The sequence below is a fragment of the Anguilla rostrata genome, chromosome 2 (genome assembly GCF_018555375.3).
Source record: "Anguilla rostrata isolate EN2019 chromosome 2, ASM1855537v3, whole genome shotgun sequence".
In the NCBI taxonomy this organism is placed as follows: Eukaryota; Metazoa; Chordata; class Actinopteri; order Anguilliformes; family Anguillidae; genus Anguilla; species Anguilla rostrata.
The window spans coordinates 48660506-48680482 of NC_057934.1; the positions used below are offsets into that span (position 1 = coordinate 48660506).

The 19977-nt window shown below is 37.4% G+C and overlaps 1 protein-coding gene across 22 annotated transcripts in view; it reads right to left on the minus strand.

The window, feature by feature from the left end:
- The window catches only part of LOC135248276 (RNA binding protein fox-1 homolog 1), a 648052-nt gene that overhangs the window by 446551 nt on the left and 181524 nt on the right, over positions 1–19977 (minus strand). For all 22 annotated transcript variants that reach the window (XR_010328399.1, XR_010328398.1, XR_010328401.1 and 19 more), the window contains one exon: positions 4134–4187. Coding sequence is in view for 15 of the 22 variants with exons in the window: in XM_064322712.1 (XP_064178782.1) it covers positions 4134–4187 (54 nt within the window). In the remaining 7 variants the exon portion in view is untranslated. The remainder of the gene's footprint in view (positions 1–4133; positions 4188–19977) is intronic.

Below are 19977 nucleotides of genomic sequence, written 5' to 3' on the forward strand. Positions count from 1 at the left end.
TTTTGCCTTTTACACTTTCACACTTTCAAAGGAAAGACCCACGGCCACATTTCAATATTGTTCAGTTGACTTATCAAAAACAAAATCTTTTAAAATGGCCTCTGATCTGCTCTATACAGTACTCCTTGAGTCCCTGAAATACTACAAACAGAATCAGTCTTTTGTTTAAGTCTTTTTTTTTCTTCAGCATATACTGTACATATTTTGACATTGGACATTAAGTCCAAAAGAGTTAAGCAGCATGATGACTATGTATAATTTTAGGAACTTAAAATTATTATTATTATTATGCATTGCACATAATTAATAAATGTCTGTATGTTATCCACCCATTCAATCATTTTCTAAATTGCTTATTTCTGGTCTGGTTTATGGGGGGGGGGGGGGGTATAGCCTATCCCAGTATGCAGAAGGCGAGACGCAGGAATACACCATGGACAGGTTGCCAATCTTTTGCAGGGCCCACACATCATTCATTGACACATTCATACCTGTGGGAAATTCAGAGTCTCCAATTAGCTGACTGCACGTCTTTGGACTGTGGGAAGAATCCAAAGAACCCGACGGAACCCACGTGGGCACGAGGAGAACATGCAAGAAAGGCCCTCGATTAGGATTTGGTACTTTCTTACGGTGAGGCCACAGTAGTTTGGAAGGTCTTGAAAATCAAAGAAACCAAATAATAAACACCGTACAGGTTGACCCAGGAAAACATCTCCAGTTAATGACAAACAAATCCAAAGAAAATCTGAAGAAAAACCCTAAAACAATGGTCAGTAATGTCAACAGCAGTCTCCAGAGAGCAGGGATGAAAATATCACAAGCCACAGTATGCAGAAGACTTTGAGAGCAAAATTATAGAGTCTACACTGCAAGGTGCAAACCTCTCATCAGCAGCAAGAATAGAAAGGCCGGAAGAGTTCTGGAACAAAGTTGTACGGAAAGATAAGACCAAAATAAACCTTTACCAAAGCGATGATAAGCCAAAAATGTGGAAAAAGGAAGGAACAGCTCATGATCCAAAGCACCCCCCTCATCTGTGAATGTGGAATAGGGAGCTTGGGCATGTATGGCTGTTTCTGAGGTAATACAACCTCAGGAGAGGAGTCCATGAATAATTAACCTGTATCAAACTATACAGTCTCTCTTTCATAGGCTGTCTGGCATCAAAAATTAGGTACCAAAAGGAGCGCGCATGTAGAGTATATAGTAAATTTGTGAAGTCTGGAGCCAAGATCATTTGTTGCATTTTTTCATCCTTTCTCACTTTAAAATGTCAATTCCATTTCCTATGTTATGAATTTTGAAACATACAGAAATCAAAATTTCTAATTTAAGTCTTGATATTTTCAGAACAAGAGAGACCGAGAGGGAGAGAAGATGAAAGATACCTTATAATAATAAAATGCTTTCAGATATTCATGACATGACATGACATTCATGGATTTCATGACAGTTTGTATATGACACAGAAAGCCTCCATGGACAATTAGCTAAGGGAATGAAGATGTCATCAGATTTTTACTGAGGAATCTACTGCCATTTGTCATCAGGAGTCAGTATTGATGTAAAATGTATCATCCACAAGCATACTGTAATTATGAGTGACTGATTTTTGGCAACCTAATATTTTCTGATTGACAGAGGCTTGATTTTATTAATCATTCCTTGCACATATATTTAAAAAAAACTTGTTTTGAAATACTGACTTGCTCCCTGCTGGAAAACAAACTTTTTTTCACACTTTGCCCTACAGTGTCAAATACAACATAAAACACAAATACATTATGAAATACACAACAGAAAATGTATTAACGGTGAGAAAGCTGTCACTGCTTTTAATACAGATTAGCTATTTGAAAACCTAGCTTTGTTCACCTAAATGTCAGTGTTGTCATCACATTTACTAATCTATAGCTAATTTTAATGATTCATAGCATAGACCTGTGGAATAAAATCATAAAAAACCCTTGGCATGTATACACCTCATGCATCTTTTTTGCTCCAGTTTATTATTTAAGATATGTTAATGTGCATCAGATTTAATTGAAATGACAAGGAAGAAAAAAGAAACACAAAATGATTGCATGTTTTCATTGGGATGAATCATTTCCTTTCTTTGCTCACTGTATATTAGCACATTAGATGGTCCATGACTCATCCACTCTAAAAATAATGGATACCAATAAGCAAACTTGAAGCAATGTGCCAATGTTTATTTATTTATTTATTATTTTTGGCAGACCCAGAAAATATATGGTACATTAAATATAATAACTCTCAGTATATAGTCATGGTACTTTTTTTTACACACTTAAATCACATACTGTATCAATAAAAGTGGAATACAAATTGAAACATAGCATAGCAAACTGCACAGGGAACTAATATGCTATACTACAGTCATGTCAAGAAATATTGCCATCCAAATATAATTTATTTGGATGGCAATTTTTTACCAAATATAATTATCGATATGACTAATATCGATGTGACCGTTGCATGTCAAGGTGCACAATGCAGTCTTGTGACTGCAGGACGAAGGCACTCTCTCCACAGAGACCAATAACAAGCAGGCTGATCAGTGCAGGAATGTGCTAGATTATCCTGTCATCTGTCTTTCATTACATTTATTTTCCAGTGAACTCTTGGTCATTTTTTGGTGTTACCTTAATTAAACTGAAAAATATTGATAATGAACTCTACCTCCCACAAAAGGATACACAAATTGCAGCTTTATGTCAAATGAGAACACATTGAATTAAGCTATTACTTTTTTGTCAAACAATGATTAATCAATCATTTTCCCATCAGTCTTAACAGGGAGAGGGTTGTATTTTTTGTGAGATCAATCTGACTGGGTTGAACCAGACAGATCCTTTTCTATTTAGTGGGCATATTTGAGGGCAAGATGTATATAAAAACTTAATTTTGGAAATCTGCCAAAGTAAAACACAAGGCCAGCTGTTCCTTTGATGAACTACATCTCTGTTCTGCAGTTGTCCTGCACAAATGCAATAGCTAACCCAGTTTCTCCCCCTTTCCAGCTTAGATCAACTGCTACCATGAACTATGATATCTACAAAGGGTGTTCTTAAACACATGCCTTTTGAGCATTCAGAAGATACTATAATCCAGGTCAATTTACATAGCATACATTCTTCACGTGTCACACACTGATACAGCTGGATTTTTACCGAAACAATTGCTCAAGGGTCCAGTGTCAGTCGGAACTGAACCTAAAACCTTGGAGTTACACGCCTGATTCCCTAACCATTATGCTACAGTACTGGTGTATTACATATGTTTACATTGCTTCCATTGAATTCATATTTTGGTGTAGAAGGCTTCACAGACACAGCTGAGTATACAGTACACCACCCATGTTCTTTCTTGCTTAAAAACAAAATAGCCACAAGCATCTCCTAATTGTCAACCGAACTGTCAAATCTCTGAGGCAGCAACCCCTCCCCACCTTTACCTCCACCCCCACCCCCAGTGGACATGAGCCTGCATGACTTGGAGCCAGTGGTTGTGACTGTGAGACACAGGAAATCAGATTCAATTATTCAGTTTTCAAAACAGAAAAAGAAACCCCTACTGCATAACTTTTAACTTTTACACAAAGCATGAAGGATAACGAACACCATACAATATAATTTGGGTCATCCATAGCAGTTCTTATGTAATGCCTCATAATTATAGAACCCTGTTTCTGATATGATATACTTTGTCAGTGAATGTATGCACAGTTCATCTAATGGCCTTATACTGCAATTTGTATGATGAAGTCAAGCTTTTAATGCCTGAACATTAAAAAATAACAATTTTAAAAGGAGATGTTGCTACTTGTCTATAAAATATAGCACAACAATAATTCAAGTCAAATCACTACACCTTAACAGATGAGCACCCATGTGCCTATGTCTGTGATTGTGTGTCCGTGTGTGTGTGTGCGCGTGTGTGTGTGTGCATTTGTGCGTGTGTGTTTGTGTATGCTTCTGAGAGAGACAGAAAGAGATAGAGATGGACCCAGAAAGGCCCATTTTTCTCACAATTATTCATTCTTCAAATCACCCTCAAGACAACAGCCTTTCTAGACAAAAGCATAGAAACACAGCCATTCAACTCACATCAATGGAGTCTTCAAGCTTCGTGCTGGGCCCAGAGGAAGCTCCAATTAAAATCTGTAACAAATAATAATAATAATCAAACTCTTAGCACACTTGAAAATAATAGACTTCACACAGCACCCAACATTTTCTGCATTTGGTTTTTCACAATAAACATTCAGTAAACTTTTTTTTTGTTTTTTCGCTGTTCAGGTAATTAATTGATTAGGTGGCCGATGGTTTTTCACCACTCAGTTTCACCATATTTCACCATCATGACACTTTCACCATTGCAGTTATTTCTGGGTGCAGCTGGGACTTTGTGAAGCACAGTGAATGAACTGCACACACATCTGGAGAGGTGCATCCTATAAGTCTAAAACAACCATTCTGATGTTCAGTCCCCTGCATCGTGTCAAGCAATGAGGACCCAGCCTGGAGATCACACACTTTCTTTCTTTTTTTTGGCTAGGGTCTCACCTTCAGATTACCCTAAAATCAGCTCTCCAGTAAATCTTGAAATGGTCCTAGATTTGTACAAATAGCTGCACTATAAAGAGACCTTAATTAGTACTTACCATACAACTAATCATTCTAAGTGGTCTAAACGGTCAACAGTGTGAGATAATGACCCTCCAGAGTGGTTTGTAATGTATAGTGCTTGGTAATGTCTCAGCCAGCAGGCATGAGGGATATTAGCATCCTCGACAGTCTACTGTGCCCCTCGCCCTGCAGGGGAAATCTCTGACCTCACAGAAGAGTAATCATTCCCCCCGGCCCTTTGTACACTGTAACAGCATTTCAGATCCACTAGTTTTTTTTTTTTTTTTTGTATTTTTGGTTCACTGTGCAGTGTCATTAAGGACCCATGGGAGTCGTTGTTTGCTGTGATTTAAGATAGGATTGAAAATGAAAAGGAGCAATCTTGGGGTTGTGAAGGAGAACCGATTGCCTTCAGTGACCTTTTGTGAAGCTAGACTCCCGTCTTTGACTCAAGACCTGGGACATGCATATAATGACTGTACAAATGTCTTCAGATTGAGCTGTATCTGCAGTTTTAAGAGTGCAGAGAAACTTGAAGTGACCAATGGCTACCAAACGTCCCAGAGGCCTTTTCTAACAACTGTATGAACAGAATGAGGCCCAGTCCATCTAAGCATGAGTTACTGAACCAATGGCCTTGATTCAAACATTTGTCTTTTTGTGAGGAAACATGCATTCAATTCTGAGCCAGGTTAAAAAAATTGATTGAAACCAGGGGAATATCTATTTCATCATGCCTCATAAAATCAACACAGGTTAACAGAAGACATTTCCCTTTTCCACTCTAAATATAAAGTCACATTTCACATGAGTATGGTAGAGTTTTGGGATCATTCAATCTAACTGCTATGGCACTTTGTCCTGACGCTAAATTATTTTTTCAAAGTAAGCCAGCATTTCACGCGATTCCGGTAATATCAGTTTCACACACAAAACTAGATTTGGCACTTTAGTCATATAACCTTTCTTGGCAATAATGATCAATTTGTTGGTGACATCACAACTATGTATTATTACTGACAGGTAACTGTCAAAATATATAAAATGCCAACCACAGTATCTTTCTTTGTAAAGTTCTCAATGGACTATTCTTGAGAAGATGGCCTAGAAAGTGCCCTAGATTGATATTTGCTGTCAACTGACTCAGAGTTGCTCATATGTTTTGCCTTGCATCTCCATGCATGGACATTATGTATGTGCTTTCAACCACACCTGCCCCTGGTGGATGGTGTTTTTCTCCCTCAGTCTTCCATGCAAATATATTACCACAGCCATTGTGAAACAAAAAAAAAAGTTTAGCAGCTCTTGCCAAATGTGTCCCAACAACCAGCCTTCTTTGAAAGTCACTGAGATCGCTTCTAGCCATCATCACCAACAAAATAATGTGTATGATGTTTTTAGAGATGTTAACTAAGCAATTAGAGATGATAATTTCTTAATTAACTCAGGAACCACACCTGTGTAGAAGCACCTACTTTGCATCCTCAATTAACTCAAGTGTTTCCTGGATTTTGGCAATTACCAATAGGCTTTCCCTGGTTGTTTTCTGTTGTCTGGTTGTTATGTAATGCCTCTGTTTGTTAATAGACCTTGCCTATCCATGGTATCACCAACAGAAATAATCTATCACTGGATTTCATATTTTTCATAAGTAAATTGCACCATGACATTTGTGATCCATAAAAAAGCCAGGTCTTCATAAATATCAAACAGTTTTTGACAACATGCTATAAAGTCATTTGTATGCCATTATATCCTTCATGTCTATTAAAGGAATCATTTATAGAAATAAACTAAGCTGCTTCTAAAATGATTCCAGTACAAATAATTTAGCAGGCAGGATGAAGCTATTAATTTCATTGGCTTTTCCTATCACATTACATTTCTTAATCCTCATTCATTAATTTAAAGAATGCTGTTTCTGTTTGTTTTAGTATCACTATGGAATTTGCTATCATATAGGGTGTTGGTATCCAAAAAGGTATATGCAACTCTGATTCAAAGCTAGAGGACTCATGATGCATTCAATAATGTGTGTTAATAGTATGCTAATGATTCCCATAATACAGACTTTCTACAACATGGTTTGATGATTGATTGATTCAGTAAAATGCCTTACTTTCAACAAATGTAGTTATATTATACAGACAAAAGACTGAGAGGTTAGAAATGTAAATTCTTTGCAAGGCTATGATAAGTATTTGGGTGGAAGCCATGCACATATACGGGTAGACAAAATGTGTTGATACCTTATTGCAATTTTTAATCCATAGGCAAATGTATTTTAGTTGAAAAGTACATATTTGAATAGTAATGTGAATGCCATCCATTAATGTCATTCACATTCAATTAATTTATATGGTATACATACTTTACTTTCTATTTTTTAAACCAATAATTCCACAACAATGTTATACAAAATATTTTAAATAATGTATCAATGATTTTAGAGACAACCCCAAAAATATCACATTATGGAATTTTCACAGTCTCATGGCCATCTTGACCATGTAGCATTATTAGCACAACCTATGATAAAGCAAATACAATAGCTGTGTTCTGCCAGTTGTTCTGCATCATAAAATATTTAATTGACCTTTTTATCTTAGACCTCTTTTTTTCTTAGACCTCATTAGAACTAATGCCTCCTGGATACAAGAGGGACACTGCCATTTGAAACCCCTTTCACATTAGTTCTGGTTGGCTGTGTGGATGTATTCCTGTGGCATAATTGTTTTCTTTCGGAAATCACTTATCTCCTAGAATTAAGAGCATTCATTAAACATTGAAAGAAGAATAGTGATGGTGGATTATTGCCAAAATAAAGAAGCAATCTACCAATAAACTGGCATGTTTATTTCACTGTGGTTACCTCTGGAAAGTAATATTAATTAATCTGATTCTCATTTCCATTGTATGGTCAACCTGCATCACATCAAGATAGTTCAGCCTACAAAACTCATCAACAAGAGGGTAATGATCTAGACTAGCTGCTGACCAAAAGGGGATAAACACTGAAAAATGTCTAAGGTTTCTCTCTCCGAGGGAGAGAGTATTTTCTCACCACTGTGGACCCTGACATCCTCACTGTGAATACTGAGGCATTCATCTTCAAAGGCTTTTGTGTCCTGCCTGCAAATGTATGTCCTCTAATCGGATCTGACTGAACTATGGCAATCTGACCATTTCAGGATGAGATGTTGACTGAATGAATAAACCTCTTTTCCTTTTGATCAAAACTGGACCTGTCCTATGTTGTTTATTTAGTCAGTCCACAAAACAACAATACATTTCTGTTCATAATTATAATTGCCTTCTGTCTACATTATTCCACAATTTTATATGAATGTGTCCTAGTGCAATTCCTAAACTGTAATTTTATTATTTTGTCAACTAACTTACTCCAACAAATTCATGGCAACTCACTCCCCATTACAAACTAGAAAGAATGCTCTCAGTAGATTGCAGGACTCCACCAAGCCAACAATCTCCCCGCACATTAATGAGTACAGCAAAAGTCTTGGCAATCCAATCATTAGTTCTTGAGCTGTTTGGCCTGATGGTGGCGCTTGAAGAAAGGTCATTGAGGTCACCAACATCAACAGATTTCTTCCTCTTGGGAACATGTTCACAGCAAATTTCATGGTAATCCAGCCATTATTTTTCAGATATTTATGTCACGGTCGGACGGACAAACGGACAGATAGACGGACATCATTACATAACTTCCTTGGCGGAGGTAACTAATAATTCAACTTATGAGAATAGATGCCTGTCAGTACACCAAATTCGACGCAACAGCATGACCTTTATCTCCATTCTAAACTCAATTAGTAAGACTCATCACACTGTGCTGAGGTGAGAGAAGGGCACGGTAGGTTGTTTGAGAGGAGACTTTAATCTGCTTGCATTCAGGGCTCTCTCATACAATCTCCCCACTTCCTAAGTCATTTGTCTGGAATCAAACTAATTGACTCAGAGTTATGTGTTTGTGACAGAAACCAAAGCCAGCCTACATTTGTTGAATTCTTCTCTGCTCACTGGTTCTGTGTGCACTGTATGTATGCTACTCTACAGGGTTGGAGTCCTGATCTATGTGGTCACTTCTGGCACTACGATCTTTACTTCACTCTAGTGTGTTTCTTTTGCACCTCTGCACCTTGAACTAATGCACTTGTTGTACGTCGCTCTGGATAAGAGCGTCTGCAAAATGCCTGTAATGTAATGTAATGTATGTGTTTTGATGTTGTATGTGTGTCAGCGAATGTGTGCATGTATGTGTCTGTTGAGAGAGCGAGTGAGAGAGAGAGAGAGAGAACAAACTGAGTTTTTATGGTCTGAAGGAATAAAAGCAGTTCTAGAAGCTCTAAGTTAATGGTTACCAACATCCTCATGCTGCATATCAACACAAAGATCTTAAGGGTAGTCAAACCCATCAGCCCCAGCTGGCTTGCTGGCAATTAGTCATGCTGTCAGCTGTAAATAAGATCTGGATTACAAAGTAAAAGTAAATAAAGCAACACAGAGACAATGAATTTTAATGAGGGAACGCACTGCCGTCAGGTCTAGACAGAAGTGATTCCCAGTCTGGCTCAAAGAAACATTTCCAGGCTGGCTTAAAACTCACAATGGAAAACAAACCAAAAGCGAATAAACTTAACCAACATATTAATACAGCCACATTTACTGTAAAGTGAAAAATTCCAAATGTATAGCATGACCACTCTATTATACTAAGCCTGTGAATTTGAATGCCCATTTTGTATTTTTACTGGTCTACTTATTGGACAATATTATTCCCATGTTTTGTGTACAATTAAACAATACAGAGAATGCCTCTTTTTTCAACCACATGTGTATATATGCATTCACATGAGTTTGTATGGGATTATTTGCTCGTTCCAGTGGACAGTGGGGGCTGGGGAGTCTGCTTCTGAATGTTCCCACACAGGGAATAGGATTAATAGGATTGCTATGCAGCTAGAGCTCCTCCACCTTTCTCTGAAGCCCAAGCCCCAGAGTACCAATCCACGCTTGTGCACAGAGTAATATCTTCTTTATGTTTTCGTTATGTTCCCTGTGAACACGATGTTTTTTCACCCTGCAGTAAATGTAGCCTCAATAACTATGATTTTGAATGAATGCAATATTTTGTGTGTATCGAGGACAGTGTATTTAAATATTTACAGATTACAAATTACAAAAATATCACTAGCTCGCAGTTTATCACTATTTTGTACATATACCAAATATTCTATGAAAAGGGAATGGACAGCTCAAATTGTTGAAGGAGGTAGAGGTAGAGGTCAGACATATTAGAAGATGGAATTCAGCCTAAAAAGATATCAATCTTAAATGAACGACCTGAGACAGGATAGCCACCTGTTCAGGGCACAGGTTAAATCTACCTCTGTTCATAGAAATTACCATATGGGCCAGTGGTAGCCTATCAATCTAACTTTGAGCAGTACTCCCAGAAGTGCAGGTCTATGAAAGTCAGAGAGTGAAAAAGGTCACGACCATCTGATAAAAAATGTTCTAAAAAGTGAGAAAACACCAGAGGAAAGCAAATATCCCTGAAAGGTCATGGATAGCAATAATAAGCACACTGAAATAATTTTCAGAGGGGAGTAGCTCAGAATACAAGTATATTCAAACAGTATTTCTTATAGACACTATTTCAAAGACACACACCACTTTGTATACATACACATGCAGTGTGGTATGTAGGCATTTGGACAGTGACACAATTTTGGTGTTTTGTACTCCAGCACATTGGATTTGAAATAAAAGAATATGAGAATAAATACAGACCTTATATAGACTTTAATTTGGGGGAATTTACATCCATATCAGGTGATCTGAATAGGAATTGCAGCACGTTTTGCACAGAGCCCCCTCCTAAATTTAGGGGACCAAAAATAATTGGACAAATCAACATAATTTAAAATAAGTTTGTCAAATGTTGTCCTTGATTGCAAATCCCTTGCATTTTATGACTGCCTGAAGTCTGCGACCCATAGACATCACCAGACACAGGTACTTTCCCTGGTGTTGCACTGGCAGGCTTGCACTGCAGCCATCTTCATTTCTATGTTTTTTTTCAGGGGCTTTTTGTCTTCAGCCTTGCCTTCAGCAAAGGAAATGCATGTTCAGTTGGATTCAAGTCAGGCAATTGACTTAACCAGTTAAGATAATTCCACTCTTTAGCCCTCAAAAACTCCTTAGTTGCTTCAGAAGCATGTTTGGGGTTATTGTTGTCCTGATGGAAGTCACAGACATACTTCAACTCAAAACAACTCACCATGCAACTACGTGTCCGCTAGACCACAACCCATCAGCAGTCCTCCTGTCTATATCCGGTTAGCTCCTTCCTTATTTGTCCTCGATCATTAACAGCTCCCCCATCTGCAGCTATATTCCCTCTGACTTTAAGATGGTCACCCTTCACCTTAAGAAACCTACCTTAGACCCCGGTGAAATCAGGAACTATCGACCTGTATCTCATTTGCCTTTTCTGTCCAAAACTCTTGAACGAGCACTGCGAAAACAATTATAATCTTTTCTCCATCAGAATAACTAGCTTGACTCTCACCAGTCCAGGTTCCAAAATGGTCAGTCAACTAAGACTGCTCTCCTGGCTGTAATGGAGGCACTTATAACTGCAAGAGTCTCATTCTTCTCCTCTGTCCAGATCCTGCTTGACCGGTCAGCACCATTCAACACGGTCAAACACCAACTACTGTTCTCCAAACTGACTGAGATCGGCATTTCTAGGACTGCCCTCTCTTGGTTTGCTTCTGATCTATTGGATGGGTCCTACCAGGCCACATGGATGGGGTCTGTCTCATGATCTCATCACTTTATTACAGGAGTCTTGAAGGGATCTGTCCTGGGGCCTCTCCTGCTCTTCATTTACACCAAGGAGCATATTGACTTTTATAGATGCTATAATAATGTTGTCATCTCCAATTTGTTTAGATTCCCTGGAAAAAAACAAGCCCACCTATAAGCTTCAATGACCAGTACTGGCCAAACAGTCCCTCAATATAGCCAATGTGTCCCGCACTGACTCAACATGGACAGTATAACGTCAATTATCATTTCCTCTGATTAAGAATCCTATATTATTCCTCATATTATGCAAATTGTTGTTTTCAGTTAGCTTATTAATGTATTAATTGTCGTAGGCAATTAATGTATATCCTTTATTTCCAAACCATTGTCGTGTCTATGTTAAGTTGGGCTCTACAGATGTACCAAATTCTGATTGGTCATTTACCTCCATTGTTCTGAATACACCCGACCAAACCTCAGTAAATCGTCATCACTGTCGATGGTACTATGATGGCTGCCTCTCGCTCTGTGAAGAACTTGGGGGTGGTCATGATTGACCAGCTGGACTGACCATGGACAAGGAGCACATCACGGCAATATCATGGTCCTGCAGATTCCTCCTGTATAACATCTGGAGGATTTGATCGTACCTGACCACATATTCCACTCAGCTGCTCATTCCAGGTCATGGCAATCTTCCATCTGGATTGCTGCTACTCCCCTCTCACAAACCAACCAGCCTGTACCATACAGCCACTACTATTCATCCACAACGTGGATGCCTGACTTGACTTCAATCATCCAAAATTCTCACATGTCCCTCCCTTGATGAGGTCACTCCACTGGCTGCATGTTGCCATCAGAGTCAGGTTCAAAGTCCTGACTCTGGCCCACACCACTAACTACTACTACTACTGCAACAAACAGGTCCTCCTTTGCGATTACTGAGCTCACCAGTGCTCTTTTTCTTTCCAAACAGTTGAGTTTGGTAAGCCTAAGGTCTGGTCTATGTCTCCGACTATTTTTTCTTATTTATCAGCCTCATAATGGCAACTTTCACTTTCTTTGGCACAACTCTCATCTTCATGTTGACACAAATAACAGACTCCAAAGACTAATCAGAAACACTTGTGAAGCCATTTGTCCCAAACATTACAATGCCCTGAAATGGGAGAAGGGGGCTATGTATAAGTGCTGTAATTTCTACATGGTGAAACCAAAATGTATAAAAATACCCTGCAAGACTAAATTCTGAGAATGCATTTAATTCTGCACTTTAACCACACATGAATTGTTTACAAATCTAAAATGGAATACAGAGCCAAATCAAGAAAAATATGTCTTTGTCCCAAACATTATGGAACTCTATATATTAGAGTTCCAATCAGAACTAAAAAAAAAAAATACAAGCCATTGTATTCAAAGTTAAGGACAAAGAAAAATAGTGATAAAACTAAAACGCTTTCAATGCTGTGGTGCATTTCAAAACAAAATCAGCACTATGAAAGAAGACAGACATTTTAACCAACAGCTATTCCAAAGGGCCAAACCATTATCAAGGTCTTTTCACTACAGGCCTGAGCATCCTGGGTGACATTCCACTTTAGATATATGCCCAGGCAAATTTCATGCAACATAACACTTACCCTACTAATGTAAGGGAGTAAGAAGATGGTGCCATTTAATAAGACAGAGGATGTATTGCATATAGGATTTTTGCAAGGTAGCTTCAGGATCAGGGAGGTTCACAAGGGCAGCAATTCAATAGCCTTGCCGAGTCTGACCTATGATCAGGAAGACTTCGATCAAATCTCCTCCTTGGTAAATTGCAACACCTCCCTATTACCTGTCAAGTCTCATCAAGATATCTCTTAAGTGTTCCCTGAGCTCTCGTACCCTTGACCTCTGAGGAGCCCTGACCTTCCATATTACCGACATACATTAAACTGTCTCCTGGGGACCTGACCTGCCTCCTCTCCCCTTTCAATTGATGTTTCTCACCTCTGCTGCCTCTGCAACCTCTGCACTGTTATGCTCCCTGGCAGAAAATGACATTAGAAACCCTTTTTGCCCTTTAAAAAGCTACACATGTCTGAGGGTATTAAGAGAGCCACTATTTTATCAATATATCTAACAAGCAAAAACCCTTTACCTTTGACAGATAAAGTGTATATTTTTTTGCTATCCACTGGTGCATCCCTCTGTGAAAACACACACACACACACACACTATAAAAACATGTTTGTCAATCTAATTACGTGCAACCTCAATCTCAAACATACAACTGGGCAAAATAACATATGTGTATTACGTGATCTGTAAATGATAAGCATATGTTTGCTATGAATTCCCTTTTTCTCATTCAGTCTCAATGAGTGGGTACTTAACAACACACTACATTAAGCCTATATGTTTAATCACAAATTGTATATTTTATAAGCAGTAGATATCTAAAATCCACCATATTTTTTTGGACAAGAAGCATTACAGTTGAATGATTATAAATCAGAGTCTGATTTAGAATAAACGATCTTTCAAAGGACAATTCATGCAAGTAATTATGCTCTTTTTAGAAATAATTATACACTAAACCGCACTGCACTGTTATTTATCTCATTCACAGTGCTGTGGTGCTTTATGGGATGAAGACAAGTACACAATCAAAGCCAGCTGAGCTAAATTGTTATTCTTGGTTTTGAAATTCTGATATTATGCATTTAAATAACTGTCTTGTGGGTAGGTTTTCAAATGCTGTCAAGCCAATTGAATATCACAGCATTTTCAGAGTATTTTACAAATCTGGCTACTGAACCATTGCAATCCAGAAGTATTGTAAAGTAAAAAAGGGGAAAATCCTTTACTTACATGTCTGCTGTATGATTCTAATTATATATATATATATATATATATATATATATATATATGAAAAAAGATGCCTTCACAAGAAATCAAGAGGCCGACTGGCCTTTGCTCAAAAGAAAAAAAGACCAAAAAATGATATGATTTATAATTATATGACGGACTGTTCCTCTGGATAACTACAATGTTTGATTGCTTATGCTAATTGTATGGCAAGGTATTTAACTGGTCTTACAAAGGGACACATGGAATGCAATTTTGTAAAGGTTTGGGATGATATCCTCCGATACTGTAAACTGGTGCATAACAAATACAGATGGATTAATTTAGGTTTTTATTGTAAATATGGCCATCAAATTAAGTCGAAGTTGCACTAGACCACTGACATTTATTGGCCATATGATACAGCTAGCTAGCTATACAGACAGATTTTGGTCAGATAAGCACATATTTTAATTACATATTTTGTGGGGAAAAATGTTTGTATTTTGACCATATACTACAATTAACTTACATTGGATGGTTGAAAGACTGGTAAGTATTCAGCTTAGCTAAAATAGTGCTAAGAAAAAAAAAATTCCTATGGCTCTCGACAATCAAGGTGAGCCTTGTAAATAGTAATGAAGTCCACCTAGTATTAAAACGTCATTCTCAGGCAAAGAATATCACTGCCATGTGAGCGGGCCAGTCATAAACTGCAGACCTCAACTTTTTTTTCTCAAAGGCAAAGATGAAAATTCCAAATTGAGAAGCCTGTACAACCATCATTTATATGATATTGAGCCTTTAATTGATTGATTTACGCAATTGAATGTCACACATTGTTTTTTGATTTTTCTTTTGGTTGTGGTTATTTTTTCCACATTTTTACATGAGTTTGTTTTTGCAAAGCCTTTACTGCTTTAGTTTTGTAGGCAACAATAAACAATGAATGAAAATTATGAAATGCTGAAATTTTTGTGATTGAAGAAAAGATGTTTCTGAATTTTTAGTATAACATATAGCCAAAAAAAAACTACAGTAAACAATACCCATTTAATCAGTATCCAATGCCAATGAGGATTAAATTGTTCACAGGTTATTTTACTATTATTATATGGGCATCCCTCTGCATTACAGCACTGCCGTGCACAGTGTTTGCTGACCTTTTAACTGAAACAGGCTGTCATGTCATCAGCTAGCATTACCGACTGGTCAAATAATGGGCAGTTACCTCCCAGCAGGGATGCTGCCTGAAATTGTGTGATGGACCCACGCCTGCTCATCGGTGGCAACTGAAACTGGTTTCGGTGTTCCACCTGTTCTCAGGGGGATTATTTTGTTCAAGTGAACGTTATATGGTGTTCAGCTTCAAACTCCTCCAGAGAAAGAGAGCATTGTTTAGCTTTCAACTGGTGACCATGGACAACACTGAAGAGACTTTGAATTGGAACAATCGAAACATGGCATCCAATATTCACTCTGAGTGTGGGATAAAGAACAGTACAATAAAAGCCTTCGGTTCTCACTTTTACACTGAGGAAAAATTAAAGCTTTTACCAGTGGTATTAATTGATATACACTATGTGGCAAAAGTAGGCGGACATCTGACACCCAACATCTCATTTTTATGGCTTTAGGAAGGAGGCTTTATACTAGCTGTTGGAGCATTGCTGCTGGGATTTGCTTCCATTCAGCCAGAAGAGCATTAGTGAAGTCGGGCATTGATTGGACGATTAGACCTGGCTCGCAGTTAGCTTTCCAATTGATCCCAAAGGTGTTGGATGGGATTGAGGTCAGGGCTCCGTGAGACCAGTAAAGTTCTTCCACACCATTCTTGACAAAACGATTCCTATATGGACCTCGCTGTGTGCCTCGGGGCATTGTCATGCTGAAAAATGAAAGGGCCTTCCCCAAACTGTTGGGGAAGCAGATAATCATCTAGAATGTGATTGTATGCTGTAGCATTAAGATTTGCCTTTATTGGAACTAAGGGGACCAACCAAAACCATGAAAAACAGCCCCAGACCAAAGGGTGGCCCTGACCTTTGGTGATATAGTATATATATCCTTATATGCTGCATGGCCTTATGCTGAGAAATGGCAATAAACAAATACCAAAGGTATTCAAAAGTCTAGAATTAAGACCAGATACTGAACATTCTCTTATCCTTGCAGTAAAGAAGCGATTAAACACACCGTAATTGTCCCAAACATTATGATGGAAATACTGGTGTATGTAAAAAGTGCTGTTATTTCTACATGGTGAAACCAAAATGTATTAAAATACCCTTCAATACAAGCTGAAAAATGCACTATGACCACAAATGAATTAGTTGATAACAAATCTAAAATTGTGGAGTACAGATCCAAACCAAAAAAAATATGGCTTTGTCCCAAAACTTATGGAGCTCACTATATATGTATATATAAAACCAAATTATTTTGACTGCATTCTAAACATGTTTGTAGAGATTCTGCATTTATTACAATTATGATCTTCTTGAAGTGACCCAAATATATAGTCCAGATCCTCATTAAAAACTAATTGACCAGTAATTCAAAAAGCCCAAATGAGGAATGAAAACAAGCAGTTCAAGTTTTTTTTTATGATTCAGATTGATTCCTTTTCAAAAAATGTAAATCTCAAGAGAGCTGGATATCTGAAGTCTTTGAGGAAGATATAATTCCTTTTATTCTGAAAAGATAGGATGCAAACACTAAGACTGGAATACACAGACCATCCTCAGAGACAACATACCCAACTATACACAAGCTCCAAGCTGGCAAGGGCCCTCTGAGCTGTTCTATAATTTTGTTAATTGGTATATGGCAGAATTCAGTACTGTCTGTAAGGGAACAAACAGCCAGCCCAGATGTTTTAATGTCAAAGCTGCCACAGCAGATGGAATATACCTTTGAAGAACATAAAAGTTCTGTCTTTGCAGGATTAGGCACTTGAAAATAACACCCTGACTCATTTCACAATTCTTGCTTGAATTTATTGAGGATTGTTAATGTAGGGGAATCTTTTGATTAGGCTGCAATTACACACTTTATACATGGACATAGCTTGTTACACATTTTACATACATTTTTTTCCTTCTTTTTTGTTGTGGTGCACATAAAAGAACAAATGATGCAAATAAAACAAAAGTTAGAAAGACATTTAGTAAACAGAATTCAATGAACTTTAAAACTAATGATGTGTCCAAATTTATCCAGAAAAAGGCAATACAGATATTGCAATACAATATTACTTCAAAAGCAGAATTTGTTCTTCATATATCTATCTATCTATTTTCAGAGAGTGAGAGATGGGGAAAGAGAGAACCATGCTCTATATTGGTGGATCACAATGTGCATGGGGCCAGTTTATATTATTGTATCACTGTGGTACATTAATGTGACTTTGCTACCTATATACACACCATTAATAAAATGACAATACATATATCACATTACTAGAAACTAGAAGCCAATATGTCCTATTTTATTGTAGTTATTACTAATACTGTATAATGCATGTCATATGTTATTGCTACACCTTACTTGCTCAGGAATTACTAAATTTTTATCTCACTTCCTTAACCTATTTCGCCGGGGTATGTGGGTACCACATCATATTGAGTACTTAATCATATTCAGTAGCACAGCCTTTGTCATTGCATATCTTCAGCAATAGTAGTAGGTTAATGAACCTATAGGACAAAACAAGCATTTGCAGCTTAATGTTGGATAAACTTGCTGCCATGGCTACTGGACCATGACAACAACCAAAATGTATAGCAGTGTATGTAGGACAGCAGAAGCACACAAGTAACCTCAATAACTACACCAAAATACAATACCTATACATCTCCAATGTGGTTCAGATATTTCCAAAATTTTATACCCTGGAAATCTGAGGAGACATGTATTTCGGCTTGTCGGTGTAACTGGAAATAGGATTTACATTTTTGATAAATGCAATGCTCTAAAAAGATTCACATAGCACTCACTGTAACAAACCACATGCATCATGCACAGAATAATACAAGTCAAACCCTACAAATGATTAAAACACAAGCAGATTTGTAAATGTGTTTAAGTTTAATTTTAAAACAACTAGGTTTAATTGGAATATGGTGAGAGAATGTAGATCTTTATATTTAACTGTTAAACAAATTTACTAAAAGTAATTCTGAATACTGGCTATTGGACACAACACCCAGACATTTCACAAGACTAATCTTGGCTGCTTTAAGATGCTATTAATTTAAGCACACTGCACAACCACTTATTTTCCTCTACAAAGAATATGCTGCTGACAGCCTCTTTGCAGATACTGAAAACATGTTGAGAACAAAAAAGTTGAGAGCAGAAACTTTTTTTATTTCAATGTCACATTTGTAACTATATAGAAATACAGGGATCGATTTTCTGAGCTCTCTTGGACTGAGCTCTGAGGTATATTTCAAATAATACAGGGAGTTAAGGTCGAGACTGGCCCGCAGCACAAACTCAGGGTCAGACACCCTATTCCACCTACACATGAATGTGATGGCAAGAGGCCTCAAACAGGCTGACTGAGTATTCCTTCTGACTTTCCACTTCATTTTAGTTGAATTTTAAACTGCAGTAAATGTGTAGGATTTTAGGATTTATTCCTAAAGGATTTAATTCTGATTTTCAGTTTATAAAGAAGTACTGACATTCCTAGTGCTGCATATTGACTTTAAGCTGCCAAATAGCTTTCAGTTTAGCTGCAAAAACACTATTTGTATCCATCATGCAGTGGCACATACTGTATTGCAAGTAATACCGTAATTAACAATCCTATGATAAACCTATTTTGTGTATGAGTTTTTGTACATATTAACATTTTAACTCATGAACAATATAATTTATTCATGAATATGTCTTCAAGGAATTCCAAACGTAAAAGATCCAGTTTGCGAAATGACACACTCATTAGGTGAACAGTGCGTAATGTAGATATGGATAAAAAAAGTAGTAAAAATGAAACAAAAGCAGAACAGTCCTCTTGATTAATGTGCCCTATGCTATGCCTTGCAGTTCCACAATGGTAAACCAGAGAGCAGATACCTCATTGATTATAACATTTGATAGGTTTTTTACCAAGCAGTACTTCAGACTTTTGTAATCAATCAATGGATTTCTATTAGTGAAAATAGTATTGAACTAATGCATTCACTCTGTGGCCCTTTTTGCTGCCACAGAGCTGCATATAAACCACTTTAAAAGGAGTAGACCGCTTTACCAGTAAGCAATATATTAGACCAATGCTATTCATCTTCTTAGCTCTGCCCAAGGGAATTTAGAATTGCTTTTGCTATAATGAGGGGGATGTTTTTTAATGAGTGGAATTTGTTTCAGGTTTAATGCAGCTTATAGGCAAGGTGTACAGCACAGCACCGTAGATGGAATTTAAAGATGAGATTTAGAGTAGTCATAGAAATGCCTGAATGAAGGCAATAATATCACATTCTGTGGTTACATTCTTTTGATTGAGTCAAAAATCCTGTTGTACAATCCAATAACACAATATTTCAATTTCCAGAATATATATATATATATATATATATATGGTAACATCTGACAATATTACAAAAAATATAGAACCAGTATTCTCTCTCTCTCTCTC